Source organism: Lytechinus variegatus, chromosome 15 (assembly GCF_018143015.1).
Source record: "Lytechinus variegatus isolate NC3 chromosome 15, Lvar_3.0, whole genome shotgun sequence".
Classification (NCBI taxonomy): domain Eukaryota; kingdom Metazoa; phylum Echinodermata; class Echinoidea; order Temnopleuroida; family Toxopneustidae; genus Lytechinus; species Lytechinus variegatus.
In genome coordinates, this window is record NC_054754.1 from 16,239,804 (window position 1) to 16,261,757 (window position 21,954).

The following is a 21,954-nucleotide window of genomic DNA, read 5'->3' on the forward strand; positions in this document are numbered from 1 at the left end:
CCATTTGATATATTTCCATTATGATTTACTCCTCATAAATTGTTCAGGATACGTGAAAAATGTAAGATATGTACATGCAGGGATGCCCCAAACATTTCTTCGCAATTTTGATTCTTTTAGGCCTCAGAGTCTTTATGTCAAAATTTAGAAGTGCTTGGTTTTATTAAAGATCTCATAGATAATAAATATGCAAATAACTTGCTTATTTGCATAAATACAGATTGTCTCATCGGGTTATTTTAAACTTCATGTTATCATATCTTTTTTCTTTAGACCCAACGAACATTTCTGTCAAGCAGGGCATTTTTACAAAAAAAAATGAAGCGTTTAACTTCTTAACAAGTCTACTAGAAAAAAAAACAGCGAACAGGGGGAAAGGGGAGGAGAAAGGAAAGTATACAAGAAGAAAAGTGACCGAAGTAGGGGGATGAGAATTATTGGAAAACTTACATGTCATGGTATAAAAAATTCGCGCCTCACTCCCACATTGCCAATTGAGAGAGATGTTAATCTGCTCAATATGATAACATATACCTTTAAATATCCCGCTTTAAAGTCAATATGCATAAACAGTGGCGTACCGTGGGTTACGGCATGGGGGGGGAACCAGCAAAAATTTTAAGTCACTTACTGAGCGCACTTCGCGCGCTCAGTTGCCAGGTATACCAGACATGCCAGACAGACACATTTAAATGATAGTAACGGATATGTATCTCACTGATAAAATAAAAAAAAAATTATATTCCGACCTAAAAAAAGACATTATAATCAACTTTTTGTAATCATGAAACGTATCTGTCTCGCTAAACAATGCGAGCGCAAAGCGCGAGCTGAAATTTTGTATATATTGACCCCAAACAGGGAGATTTCAAGGACTATATTTAAGGAATCCATAACATAGCTCACCACAATCATCTAATGCGAGTGCTAAGCCCTTGCTGATTTTGTTAGAATTATACATGAATCACTTGTAGTCATTGTAATCATTAACATACGCATCTCAATAATCAAATATTGCGAGCGCGAGGTGAAAATTTAGGAAATTCGAACCTGAAAAGGGGCATTCTAAAGCTTGTTTGTAGTAATTCACTAAGACCGAGCGCGAAGTGCGAGCTGAAACTTTTAACATACGCATCTCAATAATCAAATATTGCGAGCGCGAGGTGAAAATTTAGGAAATTCGAACCTGAAAAGGGGCATTCTAAAGCTTGTTTGTAGTAATTCACTAAGACCGAGCGCGAAGTGCGCGCTGAAAATTTTTGATGTTGAGATCAGAAAAAGGGACATTTTAAGGACTGTTCTAGGAACTCATGGGGAGCACTACATATCTCACCAATCCACTAATGTGAACACCCGTGCGAACATAAGCACGGACAAGAAATGTTTTATATTAAAACCTAAAATGTAGCAATCACTTTAAGTATGTCATGAAAAAGAAGCATAGATTCTACTATTGTACAAAAAACAATTATAACTCTAAGTGCGAGGAAGTATATTGAAAACGGGAGGTTTAACAGGATTATATATCTCGTTAAAGTTTAACAGACAATGCGAGCACCAGGAAAAATGAAGACATAGGCCCTGGTCAAATTATGTTTCATAAAGTTATGAAAAAAATATAACTTCATAATGAACAATAATTTATTCTTTCCCATTACGTTTCTCTTCCTCTCTCCCTCTTTTTCTCCTTTTTCACGTTTTTTTTTTTTTTTTTTTTGGGGGGGGTCAGCCGATTAGGGGGGCACGTGCCCCGCATCCCCCCGTAGTTACGCCACTGTGCACAAATAACTCTGCTCGCGATTCGAAATCTTCATTATCTGTTTTAGAGAGATACGCATAATGTTCATGCTCACTAAAAAGTGCTGAAAAGTAAAAAAATCTTTAAATCCAGAGCTACGCACTCTCGCATGATTTTATTAACTGAGATATGCATAATCTCGATGAAATCCGGCAAACAGTGTCCTTGGGTAAATGTACGGGGGGGGGGCAGATGTAGATGTCCAGGGGTATGTCAAGGGGTAATTAAATGTCCGGGGGTAGATGTCCTAGGGGTACTTGTCCTTATGGGTGGATGTCCTAGATGTTTTTAGAGGGTGGATATCCGGGGGTAGATGGTCCAGGGGGCAGATGTCATGATACGCTAAGAAACAACTAAGCCAAAAGTAACCTGGGATAGCCTTTAATTTATATTTAAATGCATCACAATTCGGCTTGGCCGCCATGATGTATGATTTTTATAAAATTAACCATTTATCTGTATATCTAATATGGCAAGCATATACAATGTAATCACAAAAAATTAAGGGTTAAACTTCATCAGAATTATTTAACCAATCGGTCCCTTTCTCAATATTAACTAATTTCTGGCGTCCACATATACGTCTAGACTAAAACGTGTTGAAAATGTAAAAATATGTTAAAAGGGGGATTTGGAAAAAAAAAACGGGTGTCCGGTTCAACCTACGAAAAAGGATCATTGAAAAATGAAGTTTTTGTTTTGAATTGTGGCGTGGGGGAAAATCCCTGTCCTTGTGACGTCATCATTCATGCATAAAATTACAATCAAAGGTCAAGTCGCAGATGCAGAACTGACGTTATTTTGGAGTCGTGTCATCAACAAATGTCAGGGATTTAGGGGAATTTTCACCGAGGAGAGCAACCGTTCAAGTATTCAATACGTTAATTTACACACTGATTTTGAAAATTATGGATATTTCTACATCATCTACCTTTGTTTGAACCTTGGTTTACACATATTCTTGACGAGAAATTTGAAGCACTACGCCTACGGTACCTGCGGTTACACACGGCAAGTCTACGGGAGAGCGTAGGCGCGACCTCACAGCGACACTGGTCAACGTGGTCTTCCCTGCTGCTACTACTACTAGTACTACTAGTGTGCTAGCTCAGCTCAGCCCTTCAATTTAGTAACAACATTGCCGTTGGAATTTAGAGTCTCCCAACTGTACCGTCACCTTTTACTCAGTTGTGTTGTTTTGAACTAAGGAGTCATGTCACTTGAAGATCCATTCTTCGTTGTGAAAGAGTGAGTAGTGGAACAATTAATGGCCTATGAATGATTTTTGATTCTCGTGTGTTTTTCATGGATTTTTTTTGCTCTCTATGATACCTCTGCCACCCCTCCCTGCCAACATAACTAGCGCATCTAATTTTGTCTGAAGGAGAGCAGCAATAGACATTCTACTTTGATCGATGAACAGGCTTAGTCCTACAACATCGTTGGAGTAATAAACTAAACTAATTTATCAAATCACTAAACGTTATTAGACCCGTCTGTCATATCATTTATGTCATATCATGCATGCCATGGCATGATCATGAAGATGTCAATTGAATCGAAATGTGCAGACCATGACCTATGTCAGCACAAATTATGACCCATGTCTGCATGAATGACAGGAATAAATTATTAGTGTATTAAAATTACTGAGATCTATGCAAACATCATCATCATCAGCATGATCAGTGTGCGGAAGAAGAAGAAGGCAAGCCTGTCAAGACTTCCGGTCGTTCCTTCTGATAGTGCTTGTTCCAACTTGACTATTAAAAGTGACTTATAATTACATGCATACATGTGTGGAGGGTGGACAGATATTTTTAAGGGAGAATTTGATGATGATCCCTTTTGCAGTATTTTATTCTCTCCTTTAGAAAAAAATACTGCAGGTTAAAAAAAAACACTCGGCCTTTATCGTAATCATAATTCTTATTTCTATATTTCTTAGAAAATAGACCTAGAATATCTATCTAGATCTACGGTACTCTCTTTAAACCCCAAAGTACCCTTTTTAATTCAGCATGCAATAAAAGTAGAAAGTGCCTTAAAGTTGTCATCCATGTGCATTTTCATCTTGTGTCCATTCCAAGATCTTTTTATCTTGACAGATGAAATATTGTATTTCCATTGAAATCAGTGACATAAAATAGATCTACCCTTAAAATCTCTCCAAATTAGTATTCTGAGAACAATTTTATCTTCGTTAGACAAACCTATTCTTGAAGCAATGTCCAATGAGAAAAGCGGTTTTGTAGCTTTCTCATCTCGTTCAACCTGAATTAAAATAAATTCTGCCAAGAGGTGTGGCAAAGGAGTGAGATTGCATCAATTGAGTGACTTCAAATACACTTGCGCTATACGCTCAGGCATCTTTACAAAGCTTTCTTACCAAAAAAGTGACGAAACTCTAATTTTTTTGTTGATGTCAACATCGCAGCATTTCAAAGACAGTACCAGTATTTTATAAGTCAAGAAAAGTCTTGTGAAGCAATTCCTAATTCTGCAGGAATAATGTTAAGGTTTTGCTCTCAATAACAATGTAATTTTTCCTAATGTTTCATTTTAACATTTGGATCTCATTCACCTAAAAATTATGTTGCTGAAATGAACTTTGCAGAGAAAATAGCCCCACCCTATTTTAACTTATTTTATTTTTTCTTCAAAGTGACAATGCTCTGTCATGTATCATCTTTAGATAAAATGTTATCGCAGAAATAAAATGTCACCTCAGAAAACCAATTTCATCTTTAATAAGAGATAAAAAAAAGTGTTTTAACATATAATTGGAGCGTTGTGGCCCAGTGGATTAATCTCCGGACTTTGAAACAGAGGGTCGTTGGTTCAAATCCCAGCCATGGCGTAATTTCCTTCAGCAAGAAATTTATCCACATTGTGCTGCACTCGACCCAGGTGAGGTGAATGGGTACCCAGTAGGATTTTTCCTTGAACGCTTTAGCGCCTATTAATATGGCAGCTCAGCTACAGCCTGGGTAATAATATGATACCAAGTATCAAAGCGCAGTTGAGTATATGCACATAGTAACTGCGCTATATAAATGGACATATTATTATTATTATTATATAATTGCCTCAGAATATCACCCCTGATTTTTTTCTTCTTTTCATAATTTTTCCTGGTAGGGAGGTAGAGAAGGCTGTGAACACATCAGAGGGGCTATACCAGAGATGGACCAAGCTTTTAGAAGACACAAACAGTGTTAGCAAGGAGGAGTATGATTGGACAATGAATGAACTCAGGAATAGTCTTAGGAGTATAGAATGGGATTTGGAAGACCTCGAAGAAACCATTAATATCCTTTTTTGTAGCAAATGATGTTCAACTTCAAGTAATTTATTTCTTATAGAATTTGTGTTGCTTAGCAATAATGTGGAGTGTAGTGGATTAGTCTGCGAACTTTGACAAAGAGGGTCGTGGGTTCAAATACCAGCCATGGCATAATTTCCTTCCACGGATCCCCGATGTGCTGCACTCAAACCAGATGATGTTAATTGGTACCTGTCAGGAATTTATTTCTTGCTCAAAGCCTTGTTTACAAAATTTGTAGATGTGTGAGGCTAAGGAGTTGATTTGCAAGATAAGTTAATCCGACTTATCTTTGAGCACAAGACTCTTGACATTTAGATAACCATCCAACTTTTATATTAAGACCAAGTCAAATCCTTCTTTTCCTGTCCCTGTGAACTTCCTTTATTATGTACAGTATTGTGGTCTATTTGAATTATACATGTATAGAGAATAAGGGAGTAGTGATATTGTAATTTATCCTAATATAAATAAAATCTTGTGCATTATGAATTTGGGTCTTCCATCCTGTTTCAGCTGTCTGTCTCAACTGTTTGATACATCAACTAAACTTCATAATTTTTGTTTGTGCCCAGCCTAGTTTAAATCTTGCCTCCCCAAGTCTGGAAGGCAAGTCTACTATTGGTATTATTTGCAACAATTACTGTATTTTAATTGTAGAACCCTTGTAGAACCGAATTCTGATACAGATCCTTGGGAGCATTTCATGACACAAATATTTACAGATTAGTGTTATAAGCTACTGAAATCCTTGCATCTGATTGGCTCAGGACAAAGTATTCAATGAAAATCACTGACAAGATGCTTCATGAAATATTCTGGACAGTGATTCTTGCAAGGTTATATCAACCAGAGATTATGAAATCTACCTTACCATGTGTTGTGTTGCCTGTGAAATCTTTTTAAATGTTTTGTAGTTTAATACCAGTTGATTTCTTAAACTGAAAGTTCAGTCATCAAAACTGATGGACAACCATATGATTACTGAAACTAGTTAGGTTCTCTTGAATTCAGCTGTTATATATGAAGGGAAGTCAAACACATCATTCCTGCGGTCAGTAGGTGTATTTTCTTTAACCACGACATCACGCATTGTTGAAGCCAACCCAAGGAAATTCAGGATAGAACCGAGTGATCTAGACTCTAGGAGACTCTTTGTAACGAGGACTAAGGATAGAGTCAGAGAGATGAAAGACCACATGAGCAGTCCAGGAACAAGAACAAGAGAGGACAAGAAAGCTAGACAGGTATTAAAAGCATGGTGCTACATAACTTTTTAGATGAACTTGCCCTGTTGGGCAAGTAAATTTTCAAATAGTTGGAATATACTTGCCTGAAATCTATTTCACTTGCCCAAAAAATCCTTGAAAAAAACTTTAGACATGAACTGATGTACCTCATTCTTGCATTTTTTACAAAGTGATTTTATCTTGCCCGCCATGACCAAATTTAGGGTCGGTATATCATATCGACCCTAATTTTGGTAATTCTACGGTGAGAATTTCGCTTGCCTAATTCGGGCAAGTAGTTTTGGTCTTTTCTTCAAAACACTTGCTTTTATAAGTTTTACTTGCCCCGGGCAAGTGTTTATGTAGCACCCTGAGGTAAGGTCCAGTAGGAAAGGAGCGTTTCTACAATCGCCTTTCATAACCTCAACATTATGTGGCCAGCAACAACTTGTATTTCATTCAGGACTTTCCAAGTTTAAAATTGTTTTTTCTGAGGAATTTAACAAAGGTGGTGATGATGCAAGGTATCCTAATGCAAGGTGTGGAGAAAGGACTTGGATATGCAAGAACAGAACATGCTTTCCACAAATTAATGGTCTTGATGAGGCTTGTATTGTCTTGTAATACAGGGAATATGGAATAATTTACCTGGTATCACAGTGCTATGATGCCTTGTTGGAATCTTTTCCCCCTAATGATGAAAACTGCTAATCAGAATTGGAAAAGTTCAATGACCATTTGCCACATGTGGCAAATGATGTTTCATGTATATGTTTCAATTATTTTTCTCCGCAGTCACTGTTAACGAATGGTCCTGGACGAGCAAAGCATAAATACAGTCGGCTGGAGCAAGAAGCTGAAGATGATAACCAGAGATTTATTAGAGATAGTCATCAGCAGCAACAGGTATATATCATAAAGATGGTGTTTAAAGGTCAAGTCCACCTCAGAAAAATGTTGATTTGAATCAATAGAGAAAAATCAGACAAGCATAATGCTGTGAATTTCATAAAAATCGGATGTAAAATGAGAAAGTTATGACATTTCAAAGTTTCGCTTATTTTTAACAAAATAGTTATATGAACGAGCCAGTTACATCCAAATGAGAGAGTCGATGATGTCACTCACTCACTATTTCTTTTGTTTTTTATTGTTTGAATTCTACAATATTTCAATATTTACGAATTTGACGACTAGGACCTCCTTGCCTGAAGCACAAAATGTTAAAATAATGGAATTCCACGTGTTCAAGGAGGAATGATACTTCATTTCACATGACAATGATGAGAAAATAAAAATATTTCATCTAATGAAATACAAAAGAAATAGTGAGTGAGTGATGTCATCAGTTCCTCATTTGCATACCGACCGAGATATGCATATAACTGTTTTGTGAAATGAAGTGAAACTTTAAAATGCCATAACTTATTTTACATCCGATTTTGATGAAATTTTCAGTGTTAGGCTTGTTGAATTTTTCTCTTATTCAAATCAAGTTTTTGTTGGGGAGGACTTGTCCTTTAACTATTAGTATATATTTCCCTTCAATTTTAAAATCCGGAATCTCAAATTTAAATACCTTGAGGGCAGTTCATAAATGCTTTATATTTACGTCAATGATGGCAACCTCATTTTGTCTGAAAACAGTCTCCTGATACCTGTAGAGAACTCATTTTAAGCAACAGAAGGTTGCTACTCATGTTATAATTCTAAAATCATTCATTGAATAGCAAGCAAAGAGCAAACACACAGACGACCCCAGACGTGAAATTGAAGGTATACATGTATATCATGCTAATTGTTCTTTTAACATCCATTAGTATGTTAGTATTGTGAGAAAGTTAAAAAATAAAAGGAATACTGGGGGCCATTTCATAAAGCTGTTCGTAAGTTAAGAGCGACTTTAAGAACGACTGGTGATCCTTTCTTGTAGTATATGCTATATTCATTGGCGACGGTTTAGCGCGTAAGAAAGGATCACCAGTCGTTCTTAAAGTCGCTCTTAACTTACGAACAGCTTTATGAAACACCCACCTGGATGTTTATTCTCGGATAGAATTCATAAGCATGAATCATGCATCTGCCTGTCAATTGTTTCGTAGCCATAGCAACACCATCAAAATGAGAAAAGGCATACTGTAATCCACTTGCATCTGACAGATTCCAATGTTCCTGCATGACCGATTCAGGCCTACTGATGGTTACTAAAATATGTGTTAGTACGAAGCAAGTTAGGAAATATTTTTACCCACGGGTTTCGCGATGATGCAGAGCTTAGCGTAATGTGTAAAAAATTTTGAGGGGGCCTAAATATGGGGTAAAGTGCCAAATTTCTCCAAAGCTGCGAGCATGCCAGGGTGATGTACTACCATTGGTGAATTGCAACCTTGTCAATCTACACCCGCTTTGACTACTTTTCATTTGATCTCGCCCCACTTGGTCTTGTTTCAGATCGTCTATTGTCATTAAGCCCATTTACGTATTGTCTTATTTTCAGATAGTTTATTTTCCTATAACCATTTCATATAATTTCTACTATGTCTACATATCCCTATAACCGTTTCATATAATTTCTACTATGTCTACATATCGTCAAGAAAGGAAAAAGAAATAAATGCATGAAGTGAAAATAGACCATCTTTGTATTTGACGAAATGAGAATAGACTAATTGGGTATCAGACCAAGTGAAGTGTGGTCCGAACAACAATGATATTGAGACCAAATTGGTAGCAAGCCTATTAGGTTTAGTCTATGCGTTAGTAGACCACCGGACAATGAGGACTCAGCTGATAGGCCAATTGGATACAAAACCCTTTTAACAGGGTAATTCCGATCATTTTCATGCAAAATGTCATTCTTTTTCTTTTTCCTTCCTGCCAGCTAATAATGGAATCACAAGATGATCAAATAGAGAGGGTAGCCGACAGCGTTGGTGTGCTGAAGAACATGAGTCATACAATAGGGAATGAACTCGACGAACAAGCAGTGTAAGTTTCTAATACTGTAAACGCTGTTATTTTCACGCTTGGCAGCTTCAAAACATATTCGCGGGTTCTTGAATTCGTGCTGCACACTCCGTAATTACTTCTTCTTCCCCATCTGTGAATGTTTTCAATTAACATTTCAGCAACGAAATTGTATTTTTTGATCAAAATTCTAGCTCTAAAGCGGTGTAATTCAGCATTGTTTTGATCCAATCATTAGCTTTAGCGCAACTTTTCTTTGTGGGGGGGGGACATCCGGAAAAATGGAAGCGCTGCTGGCCTGGTATGGACGGCTGAGCACTTGGTAAGGACAGGGGGGATTATGGCTATTCAAAGTGCATGGGATCAACAAAACTTCTTTTTAAAAACTAAACAGAACTAAACAGTCACCATCAAACAGCAAAAGCAACTTATATTTCAAGCAAAATTATTTGAATACTGATCTGCGACTGTTAAAACAAAATGATCGCATTGGAACGAATTCTCATGATACATATGATTTTGGAGCTCAAGCTTGCTTGCTTAAACGTCACCCTCTACAAGTCGAATTACGCAGTCTCTTTGCCAAAAAGAAACACGCAATTGAGCCGCAGTTCAAAACTTGCTTTAAAATAGATGCTTATAAATTTGTGTTTTTAAATTCGCGCTCGCCAATTTTGCTGCGAAATCCTCGAAAATTCCCACTTGCGGAAATGTTCACTTTTACAGTAGTGGTTTATTTGCAGACATTCTAATGAAGACCTGATAAAATGTACACAGTCATTCAATTCATAATGGATCTCCTCAGAAAGCTTTAATCTGCTGTTATTGTTAGAGATTCTATGAAAATTCAACTATATTATAAACTAGTCCCGTGTCATTACATTTACTTGGAAAACAAAAGAGTTAAACCGCTTTTTTGTAAATGGGCGGTTGTCGTTATGCAGCTCCAAAACTTTTTACCTCAGGGGTAAAAAGTTTGCTGTTTTTTTATCTGTCATTTTCATCCCTGCCAAGTTTACCTCTGTCACTTTTACCTCTGCCTTTTGTACCATTTTTTGCCTCTGCCATTTTTATCTCAGCCATTTCTATCTCTGCCATTTTTACCCTGACCCTCTTTACCTCCACCGTATATTTACCCTTGCATTTTGTTTTCATCTGTCATCTTTACACTGAACCTAAAATAGCTGTTCATTCTTATTGCGTTACAGGGAAAACCCCTAAGATATCATATATCTTCATATTTATGTGTAGATGTCTTGATGATATCCGCTCTTTATATCTTCCATTATCTCACCCCTCCTTTATTCTATTTCTTGATGATAATCTGAAAATTTGAATTTTTTTCCAATTAATTGATTTGATTTTATTTCATTTTCATTTATTTATTTTTTTTTTTTATTTGATTTGTTCTTTTTCTCGCCAGGATGTTAGACGACTTTTCAACAGAGCTAGAGAACACAGAATCAAGGTTAGACACTGTCATGAAGAAGATGGCCAAGGTCACAAGAATGTCAAATGGTAAATACCTTTTTTTATTGCTATCAGTACTTTGATTATAATGTTTGTATTTGTGTGCTTTCAAAGGATATTTATTAGATTTTGAGTTTGGCATCCATTTATATTTTCTACCACAAACTTTATATTTTAGACCCTGAGGCTCGTATTCTGAAGTCAGGTTTAACTTAGACCATGGTCTAACTTTGTGCTAAAAATTATGGGAAGCCAAAAATGTCAAAATTCTCATTAAGTTGTATATTTCTTATGTTAACTATATTCTTTCCTGATTCATCAATGATGCAAACAATCTATTTATACTTCCTACACAATTATGAATGATTTGAGAGCCAATGAGCTGAAATATTATATCTCTACTGTTAATGATTTATGTAAAAAAACAATTGGCTATCCATACTTGAACCACAACTTTAAACCTGAGTTTAAATTAAACCAGACTTCAGAATACGGGCCTGAGAAACTAAAAGTAACCCAATTACCACCCCCCCCCCCTACACACACACCCTGGAGTAATTCAAGAACCTTTGCTACCCTAAGATTTGTAGAGCATTGATCCTCATCAGGAGCCTTTTGCGTTATATGTGTGAGAATGATTTAGCATCAGGAACTGTTTATAAAAGCATAATGAGATGCTGCATTGATATAGGCCTATATAGAGATGAGACATTGAGAACAGGATGTGCTGTGAATGTCAAGTTTTCAGATTAAAAATATCTATTGTACCCTCATACTAATTATCCAAAGCTCTAAATCCTTCTTTTGTTTGATTGCAAAAGAGTCATAGAGCTTTCAGATTACAGACTTTTGAAAGTGCATGGACCAGCATTCCACTATGTGAGAAATGTTTTTCCATGCTCTTATATTATCCAAAGACTTCAGCATTAAGGCCACCGCACACACCTTACGACTGGTCCTCGAACCAATTTTGGGAGAAATTGCATTTTGCCCATTTTCAGAAAATGTGAATGAAAGTTGTCTTTTTATTTGAGGTCGAAATTAACTGAAAGGATACTAATATAACAATTTTGGATGATTGCAACTTTTGCAAGCTTTCATCTTGGAATGAAGGCTAAATTAATTTCAAAATCGTAGCCAGTCATACGATTGCTATGATGTCATTACGACTATATGTTGAATTTGCTTTTATTCTAATAAAGGTGATAACATTGTCACAGATTTGAAAACACATAATCTTACAATGATTTAGAACATTTTACAGTGAGATATTCCATGTCTCATTAATTAGCATCAAATTCTACTACTTTTTATTCTAAGATCGGGTCACAGACCAATCGTCAGGTGTGCGGTGGCCTATAGAGTCGGTGCTGCATTGGCTTCCAAGGGAATGGTTTGAATTTTGCTTATCCCAGACTAAAGAGCATTGGAAGTATCTGTAACTGAGCAATCATTTGGGAAAGGAAACTCAGTTGTACCAGCTAGAAATCTTTGACCAAGCCTCATTAGCATCTTGCAGCAGTGTCAGGCCAGGAACAGTGAGATAATGACTTTACCATAAGGCATTTTCCAGGGGTTTGACTAAAATATTCTAGTCATATGTCTCAATATACATGTACCATGGTTTGACTATGTGTGATTTATATTGCATCTGTGGAAGTACTATGGTGTATCGGTTTTGACCTTCCCCTTGTAATTAGAGGGCCGTGTGTTCGAATCCCACAATTGCCTGGCATCCTTTCATTTGGCAAGACGTCAATCCAAATTTTGCCACTCTCACCCAGGAGCCAATTGGGTATCGACTGTCATCATCGGTTGAGCAAGTGTGGGCCTAACAGGCTGCTTAAAAGCTATGACATCAGTGACCAGGTAATAATTGTGAAGCGCGTTGAGCAGTTATCACGCTATATAAAAGCCATTTATTATTATTATTACTTATCAAATTGCTGTCAAATTTCCCATGAAAGTAGTGAGGTGTAGGTGTTAGACGAACCAAAAAATGATTTTAAAAAACCTGTTGTATTTTTATTTTCATAACACCTTAATCATATTTTTTCTCTTTCTTTCATTAGATAAGAGGCAATGGATGGCAATCGCTGTTCTTCTTGTAGTCATGCTCATCATCATCATCCTCTTCTTCATATGACACCATCGTCATGACTGCCTTGGGGATATCATTCTTGGACCACCGCATGGAGGAAACTTCTACAGGACCACCTCTTTTGTCCATGTGATTGAGAGACTCTTCGTCATCTTATGAAATATACCGCCCTCGTCTAGATCACTTGTGAAAGGAATGACCATCCAAAGGAAAAGGTATCCCGTAGTTCTGGAGTGAATCACTCTTATCCATGTGGATGACTTCTGAAGGAATTGATCACATTATGGCATGAAGCAGACAGTACGTTATCCTGAAGATCCCTCCTATCTTTCTTTTAATTCCAGGTGGAAAAATCCTGTAAGGATTCAATGTCCAAAGCAAAAGCATCATGTGGATATCATCAAAACTCCCTTATCAATATGGAAGTTTCCTGAATAGAAAGTTTTCTGTAACATGAGCATTTCTTGTCAAAAACAGTTTTCCATTGACTTCATTACCATGGAATTCCCACAGTAAAATCTGGTCAATGGACAAGTTACAGTCTGAGCACAAGTTATCAGAGCACAAGTACAAATATGCTGTAGAAACTACCTATATTACGTGTATGTATACAAAGCTGCTCCGTCAGTGGTAGAGCTTGAATATAATATATAAGTGAAGTTAGAGTAGGTCTTGAATATAATATATAAGTAAACATGATGCTACCTGACCGCAGACAGCATTGAATAGCTTGAAGATTAGATGTTAGTACTACATGTATGTATGAGTAAGATTCTTTGATGTGATAGAGAATTTTCTTTTTGCAGTTAGCAGCTCAAGAATGTTGCTTTGTATGCATGTACAATGCTCTGATATTCAGAGACATGAAGGATGTATACGAAAAGTGATTTATTGCATTTCTTTATTATGATGTGTACTATTAGTATTATACAGTTAGCTGAGGAAAAATAATTATACTGTAGACAAAGTCACTAAAGAGACACTTGATAAGCTGACATGGGTTGAATTCCTTCAAGACCTTTTCAGTGGTGTATCCTGCCGGGCAGTGTTCAAGCTACAGTGGACGGCAGTGGTCGGGTCCGACCAGCACAGAAAATTTGTTGGCCACCACTCGTCATGAAAAACGCTGCATCCTTCCACCACTAATTTCACATGAAAAGTGTTTCAAAACTAACTCCTTGCAAAAGGGAATTGAATTTGTGTTCATTTACATCTTTAATGTTGATATATTTGCATGATTTACATCAAACATTCTTATATATGTGGGGGCGTCGTGGTCTAGTGGTTCTGACTCTCGCCTTTCAAACAGAGTGTCATGAGTTTGAATCCTAGCCATGGCATATTTTCCTTCAGCAAGAAATTTATCCACACTGTGCTGCACTTCACCCAGGTGAAGTAAATGGGTACCGGCAGGAAGTAATTCCCCAAAAAGCTGTGCGCACTGGAATTAGTAGACTGGCTTAGCCGGGCTAATATAGGAGCGCCTTGAGCACCTAGCAAGGTGGATACGTGCGCTATACAAATCCTATATTATTACTCATTATATCTGATCATTTTCAAAGATTTTTTAATGTAAGATTGTTATTACATTGATGTTCATCACTTTTGACTGTAAGCAAGGGTGTAAATCCCAGGGGAAATGGGGCATAATATGCCCCCCACACTTTTCTGAGAGGGGGGGATGGCACATGACAGAAACAATAATTTTTATCATCAAATGATTAATACTTCTGTCAAAGCATTGATTCACCTTAATACGCAGTAAAAGTGCTTGCTTATTTTGCATTCTAAAACGCTATTTTTCTTACACGCGAACAAAGCCCCACCCCCAATGAATGGTGATTTATATCAGAAAAATTAATTGGACGAGCACAAAAGAAAGGGTCCTCACTCGCATATATATGCAAGATATATTCCCTAAACAAATATTCTTGTGGCACTCAAAAGTGGGAGGGGGGGGGTACGGGTTGGATGTCCCCACCTGGATCCGTCACTGACCTTAGGTATACATGTATGACTCCTGCCTGTAATTTGATTTTGAGATGTGGCTTTGCTAGTAAATTTATTTTTAGAAAATTGTATACTTGCCAATATTTAATCATAGATCAATTTGATTTCTAGCTGAGCTCTATTTTAGATGAATTATTCTCAGATGTTTAGCAGCAATAGCCATAACGGTGTGTGTCTGTATAATTATGTATCCTTTTCATGTATAGCGAATGAGTGAATATTTCTGTTGACTGTTTTGGGGGACCTTTTTAGGAGTTTGTTTACAAAAAAAAACTATTGAGAAATGTAATATATTGAAATTCATGGTAGAGATAACTTATTCAAGCTTTTGCCTGATTTTTTTTTCTGGCATCCCTAGAAAGGTAAAGCTTATCTCCCACCTCCTAGAATACTACCAATATCATGATTATAAAACATTTCCCTGTCACAGAGGGATTATTGCAGTATATGTATTTTTATTGATATTTTTTATTTTAATTCTTTTCATGTGCATGGTACACGTACATGTATGTAATGATAATCAATACTGGCAGGTTTTAATGCTTGTGTTACACCCTCTGGTGGTTGTTTTAGAGAAGGTTTTGTGTGTTGCTGAAATTGTCGACTGGCATCTATCCAGATAGATTTTAAACTCATTGGCCTGTATTCCAAAGTTGGGTTTAACTTAGGCCGTGGTCTAACTTTGTGCTAAAATTATAGGAAGCCAAACACGTCAAAATTTTGTTTGCATGGTGTGCTTCTATTGTTGACTGTCTCTTTCCTAATTCTTTAATAGTGAAGACAACTGTCTTGTGTATCCTTTCCAGACAGTTAAGAAAGATTAAAGAGTCAAATGAACCGATTAATTGAACCTGTAGGATTAGCAATTTATGTCACAATTTTTTCTATCCATAGTTACATTGCAACATTAGACCAGAGTTAAACCCGGCTTCAGAATACGGGCCATTAGGTCTTTGATGTTTGGTCATTGGAGCCATTAACATTTCAATTTAAAGATCAAGCCAACTTCAGAAAAAAAAGTTGATTTGAATAAAAAAGGAAAAATCAAAATTTAATCAATTGAAATAAAATCAAAGAATTTTTATTCAAGAAAATTTTGAGATTATGGAATTATACTTAATTTCTCAAAATAGTTGTATGCACATCTGGGTCAGTATCCCAATGAGGGTACTGTTGACATCGCCTACTTACTTTTTTTTGGTAATTTGTTATATGAAATATGAACTATTTTAATTTTCACCTCATTGTAATGTCAAACAAAGTTTTATTTCACTAAACAGTAGGAATTGCCATTTTTGTAACCTTTTATTGTTCATTCTAGAGGGTTATTGTCAAATCTGTTGAAGTATTATAATTCATACAATAAAACACAAAATAAATAGTGAGCGGGTTACATTGTTGGCTATCTCATTTGCATGTCACTGAGTTATGCATTATAACAACTCTTGTGAAAAAATAAGCAACATTCTAAAATGTCATAACTAACTTATTTTGGGTTAAAGTTTGATGAATTTTTCACCCTTATGCTTGTGTTTTTTCCTCTGAGGATTCAAATCACAGTGTGTTTTGGAATGGACTTCAACTTTAAAAAGATGCAAATTGTTTTTGTCACCCCCCCCCCCCCTTACAACTGGTTGAAATTTCTGTACATTAGGCTTGCACTCAGATACAGTAAAAAATCCAATGTATGTTTGTGTCACAGGAACCAACTTGCTGTTGTGTAGCTGTTTTATGCCTTTGGGAAAATGGCTAGAAAACAGTAAATTTTATCCATTAATTTTTCTCCAAACATGAAACGGCTACAAAACTGCAAGTATTGTTCATTTGCACAGCTATAATGATCATCATTTGTCTGCATGATCAAGGGCTAATGATTATTTTATTCCAATTATTACTTTTGATGACTTTCCCATTTCTGCTCTTGTTAATGTTGTATTAATGTATACTAAGTGTGGAACTTTCTTTTCGCAACTGTGGTTAAATTCAATTAGAGCAGATTGATTTTATGAAAAAAAGACTGATATGTATTCCTAATCTTAATGTACATATCCCTGTAGCTGAGGTATGCCAATATATTCAATTAACATTTGACGATTTATGATATATGCCTATACATGCATGGAGCTATGTAATATTTATCAGTAGCGTGACAACAATTTGGAAAATTTTGAATGAAATGCCAAACCACAGAGATTGCTCCAAAACAAATATTACAAATTATTAACCTGTGTATCCTCATCTACAGTGTAGATTACAGCTTTTTTAAATGATCTAAAAGACTAAAGCATGAAATGGAAGACATTATTTCTTTGTAATGAATGGTAATTACAAGCAAGTTCACTTTCACAAATGTACATGCAAGTGTTATGCAATAGGGCTTTATATATTGTTCTTGATATTATGTTTATGGCACTTCTAGAAAGCTATTTTTTATTTATAGACAGAAGGGATGCATGTCAATTTGTGCTATGAAAGAAGTGCATTTTGTTGTTATTTTCATTAATTTTAGTCATAGGAATGTTGAAAGCCGTCAAGAGAAACTTTAGACATTACTCCTGCCATACCATTGTTATTTATACTGTCCATTATGATACCTGTATTAAACATAATGTTTATACCTTGACTATGTACTAGTGTATGTAACATTACAACGCCAAGTGTTTTGTGTGTACTGATATAATCACACAATTTAGTACGTTTGAATGGACAAAATACTTTGAAATAAAAATCTGTAAGTTGTGTAATATATGTTGCAGTGAAATGCCAAAATGAAGCATTCATGATAGAGATATCAGTTAATGTTCCAAATAAATTCATTGCATTGAATTGAATATATATAAACAATATTATAATACATGTGTGTCTGCATTTTGTAAGTTATGAACCCCTCCCCATTGAGTATTTGTTAAACCCCTTTCTACGTGATAGTGTGAATATGTATGACCTGAAACTGATATGCTGCGGGCAATTAGAAAATAAGATGCTTTTATTAGGGTTAGGAACCCGGCACAAATAATATCTGGATTGTTTTGTTTGTTGTGTATGAAACCACAAAAATTGTAAGATATGAATTTGGTTGCCTTCAAAAAACACTCTTGTATTATATGCAATCCCATGGCTGTATAATAATAATAATGATAGTAAGAATAACGATAATAATGATAATGATAATAATAATAATAATAACAATAATAATAATGATAATGATAAAAATAATAATGGACATTTATATAGCGCCATCTATGTAGAAATAATCTATTTCATGTCTCATTGTTCATCATATCCATCATACCCCGGCTTCAGCTCGGGCTGCCTTTCATCGCTCAGTGCGTAACACTGTAAGCGCATATACATCTAGAGTCGTCATTTTGGGAAGAATGTTAGATGATAAACCAATATCGTTCACCTAATTTAACATTGGAGAAATGTTGGAGAGGTATTGATATTATATTAAACACTTCTGAGGGTGTCTGCTTATTTAGATCGAGGTGAAGATTTTGGCAGTTTAATATACGCTTTTATCATAAACGGGATCATAACCAACTTGTGGTAAACTTGATTTCCTTGAGAAAGACGGGGAGAAAGATTATTTGGTGGTTGAGAACTAAATTATGAAAATATAAACAATATACCATACATGCATGATATATTTTTTTCATTTCTATTATTTCCATTTTCAACAATTACAGTTTGTTTTGTACATTTTGACATATAAATAACAAAACATATTTCAAGTATACCTGTACAAAAATTATATTCAGAGATTACATATCAGATTAGAAATGGAGGAGGCTGCTAGAAAAGCGGAGCTTGTAGAGTGCAGCCTCCTAATAAATATTCTTGCAGTTGCATAGCATATAAAAATAAAAATAACAACTTGAGCATGAACCAGTTAAATTAAAAGGAAATAGGGAAAATTTAAATTGAAAAGGAAATAAGAAAAAGAGAGTTTAAAGGCCTCCAGAATCCAGCCCCAGCACTCACAGACGGACCTCGTTCCGCTGTTTTTAGGGTTTCATTCTTCGTCATCGGGGTAATTCTATATGATAGGCCTTCTGAATAACTAATATGACTTCAGGATGTTATTGTGGCATATTGATTATCCTTTTTTCAGCGAAGAAGTTTCCGCTTTTTAATGTCAGCTCGTGATTCCGGTAAGATTGCTGTTTTAAAGGAATCAATATCAAATTACAGGATGTTGGCATCAATGCAAGTAAAGCAGCCCAATTATTAGCAAGACACCAGAGCCAAATGTAGGCATATACAAAGTCTTACCTGTTAATACCTCGTCGGGGGTTACTGAAAACTCTCCATATACACGTAGCACCTATCCTCTTAAGCTAAAGTAATACTCCCCCCCAAAAAAAATGAAATTATGTCAGGGCGACCCCCCCCCCCTCCTCAGATACGCAACAAATAAACCAATGTCATCTAACTATAAGTTATTATTCATACTTAAAGAATGAATAACTTAACTCAAAGATAAGAAAGGGTGCCAAAATATTATTTGGTGGGCGGTTTCTGAATTTCAAAGGGGAATGACACTTCCATGATTTTTTTTTCTTCCGTCCTTTGATGACACATCTAGATAAAAGATAATGACTTCGGGTATGTTTGTGTAAATTGTATGTCGATAATTTTACAAGATGTAGACGTTTTCACTGCGGAACTAACTGCCTCAATAGCAAACTGTGATCTGATTTTTTTTTCATTTTGTTCACGATCAACCTTCATGACCATTGAAGTCTTTTGTCCATTACGTATTTGCTACTTTCGGCAACCAATGAATTCCCTGGCATTTTTTTTAGTATTGTTTGTTTTCATAGAACAGTTACATGTACATCCGGGTCAGTATGAAGAAGAGAATGCCAGTGTCACATACTATATTTCTTGATATATCTATTGTTTCTTTAGAATGAAATAATGTAGGACTTCCACAAAATTATTTATTTATTTATTGATATATTCATATTCCACAATCATCAAAGTGCATTTCGTAATAAATCATTTTTACAATGAAGAAATGCATATTACACATGCGGGATTGAAACGTAGCAATGAAATGAAAAAAAGTGGAGGGTTGGATCATGAAAGTTTATCTGTGTTGGTTGAAAATAACTTTGTTCAACAAAAGTTGAAACTTTTGATCTCAACACTCAATCGCTGAGGAAGGCTGCAGTCAGCACCCGAAAATTTGGAGGTAATTTTTCGATTTTTCGATTTTTGTTTTGTTTTTGTGTTGTGATCAAAAGTTTCAACTTCGTGTTAACTTCATGATTTATTGAAATGACAAGAATCTCACTTAATCTATGAAAATTTAATCAAATTTGCAATATTTTAGGAGAGATTCGATTATTTGATATATCACAAAATACAAAAGAAATGTGCTGTGTGACATCATCGGTTCTTCTTAATAACACAACTGCACAATGTTCATATCTCTGTTTTGTGCAAACAAGAAACTTTCTTTTAATTTGTTTCGTACCAATAATAACTTCTTTCTTTTATTTTTTGCAAATAATATAGAAACTTCAGATTCATGGCTTCTTAAATGTTTCGTGCAAATAATATAAATTCGAAATATCATAACATTTTCTATTATTTTACATCCTATTTCGATAAAATCTTTAGTATTAAACTTGTTCGAATTTCTCTACTCAAACCAATTTTGTCTAGGGGTTGACTTGAGCTATGAATTCCACTTTTTATATTGAAAAAAATCCTCGTGTTCATCGCAGTTTCCCCATGTTTTTCCACCTGCAGCTATATGAGGTTAGATACTTTTCATGTCGAGCGCGGATTCCGCAATGATTAAAATGATAATGACTATCATTACTAGTTTTGTTTGTTTATTATTCATTTACTTCTTTTTTACGTAACTTTTTTTTCTCGTTTTCACAGTTTTTTAAGGGGAATTGGGGATGGGTACAACGAGAACCACCCCACTACCACTTAGGAAGGGGTCTGTCAAATGAATATCCTGCAGACAAAATGAGAAAAGCCCCCCCCCCCCTTTCCCCCTCAATAGATAAATTCCTGGATCCGCCCCATGTAACCCCTATAAAACGAAAATTACTTTTACTAAATAGAGTAAACTTTAATATGACTTATAACAACAATGAGTACGTGCCACTTTAAAAGTATAACAGTTATTTTTAGGGGCTTATAAAATCCCGAAAAATTGGCCGCTAGTCAATTATTCTGAAAAAACAACCACGCAGACTATCTTTGTGGATAATGTGCATTTGTTTGTGATATTCGAGCCATTAAGGTGTTTGTATTTCATAATGTTAACATATATTTCTGCCTGGATATAATTGCGATTGCAAACTAACAATTAGACTGATATGAGGATTTGACCCAATGTCATTAAAAAATTGGTAATCCCAGATGGTGAAAATTTTAAAGAATATTGAGAGTTCATAGAATAATAGAAAGTTTGAAAGTGAACAGATTCACTAAAAATTTCTGCTCATTGTTTTTGGAATAAAAAAGTAACTGCATTTTCTTTAAAATTAAAAAATACATATATATTTTTTTCGAAATGATAATACAGAAATCATATATACGATTATTCATATAATCAAATTATAGTTGACAATAGATAAGCCGTAAGCCGGACCTCAATCTGTTGAGTTTGTTGACATTTAGTCACTGACGTGATTGTGCATGCTTGGGTTTTTTTTCTTTCTTTCTTCATTTTGGTCTACGAACTCCATGAATCCACTGAATTTTATTATACGGGTCATATTGATATTTAGTCATTACGTTTGTTAGAGCTACTGATTATCACCCTAGTTGTCACCCGAGTTGGATGGTTGCAACACAATGCGTAAGATTTCATTATAATAGAGCCAAGTAATGATTCAGCGATTCGGAATTTAATAGCCGAGTCTGCAAACACGAAGACTATCACGTACAACGGGAGTTGGCAAGAGTTGCAGAGCGGAAGCGTTGCGTGCGTTGTGAAAGGGGAACCCCCGAATGAATATAAATACCGCAGACCAGCGTCGGACATCAAGAATATTTTGAAATTTTAACCTTTCTTTGACAA

At 35.6% G+C, this 21,954-nt stretch overlaps 1 protein-coding gene across 1 annotated transcript; it reads left to right on the forward strand.

The window, feature by feature from the left end:
- The first annotated feature begins 2,549 nt into the window (after positions 1 to 2,549).
- Positions 2,550 to 14,195, forward strand: LOC121429117 (syntaxin-6-like). The gene is made up of 7 exons (XM_041626030.1): positions 2,550 to 3,046; positions 4,940 to 5,109; positions 6,213 to 6,370; positions 7,148 to 7,258; positions 9,234 to 9,340; positions 10,743 to 10,837; positions 12,862 to 14,195. Exons 1-7 carry the CDS (start codon positions 3,012 to 3,014, stop codon positions 12,933 to 12,935), a joined length of 750 nt encoding a protein of 249 aa, XP_041481964.1. The 5' UTR covers positions 2,550 to 3,011; the 3' UTR covers positions 12,936 to 14,195.
- Positions 14,196 to 21,954: the final 7,759 nt, after the last annotated feature.

What these genes read in the sequence shown, in the direction of transcription:
- LOC121429117 (XM_041626030.1), top strand. Translation starts at nt 3,012, where the DNA reads ATGTCACTTGAAGATCCATTCTTCGTTGTGAAAGA. An exon ending in CCATTCTTCGTTGTGAAAGA is followed by an intron (nt 3,047 to 4,939) that starts GTGAGTAGTGGA and finishes TTTTCCTGGTAG; the next exon opens with GGAGGTAGAGAAGGCTGTGA. An exon ending in GGTCACAAGAATGTCAAATG is followed by an intron (nt 10,838 to 12,861) that starts GTAAATACCTTT and finishes TTCTTTCATTAG; the next exon opens with ATAAGAGGCAATGGATGGCA.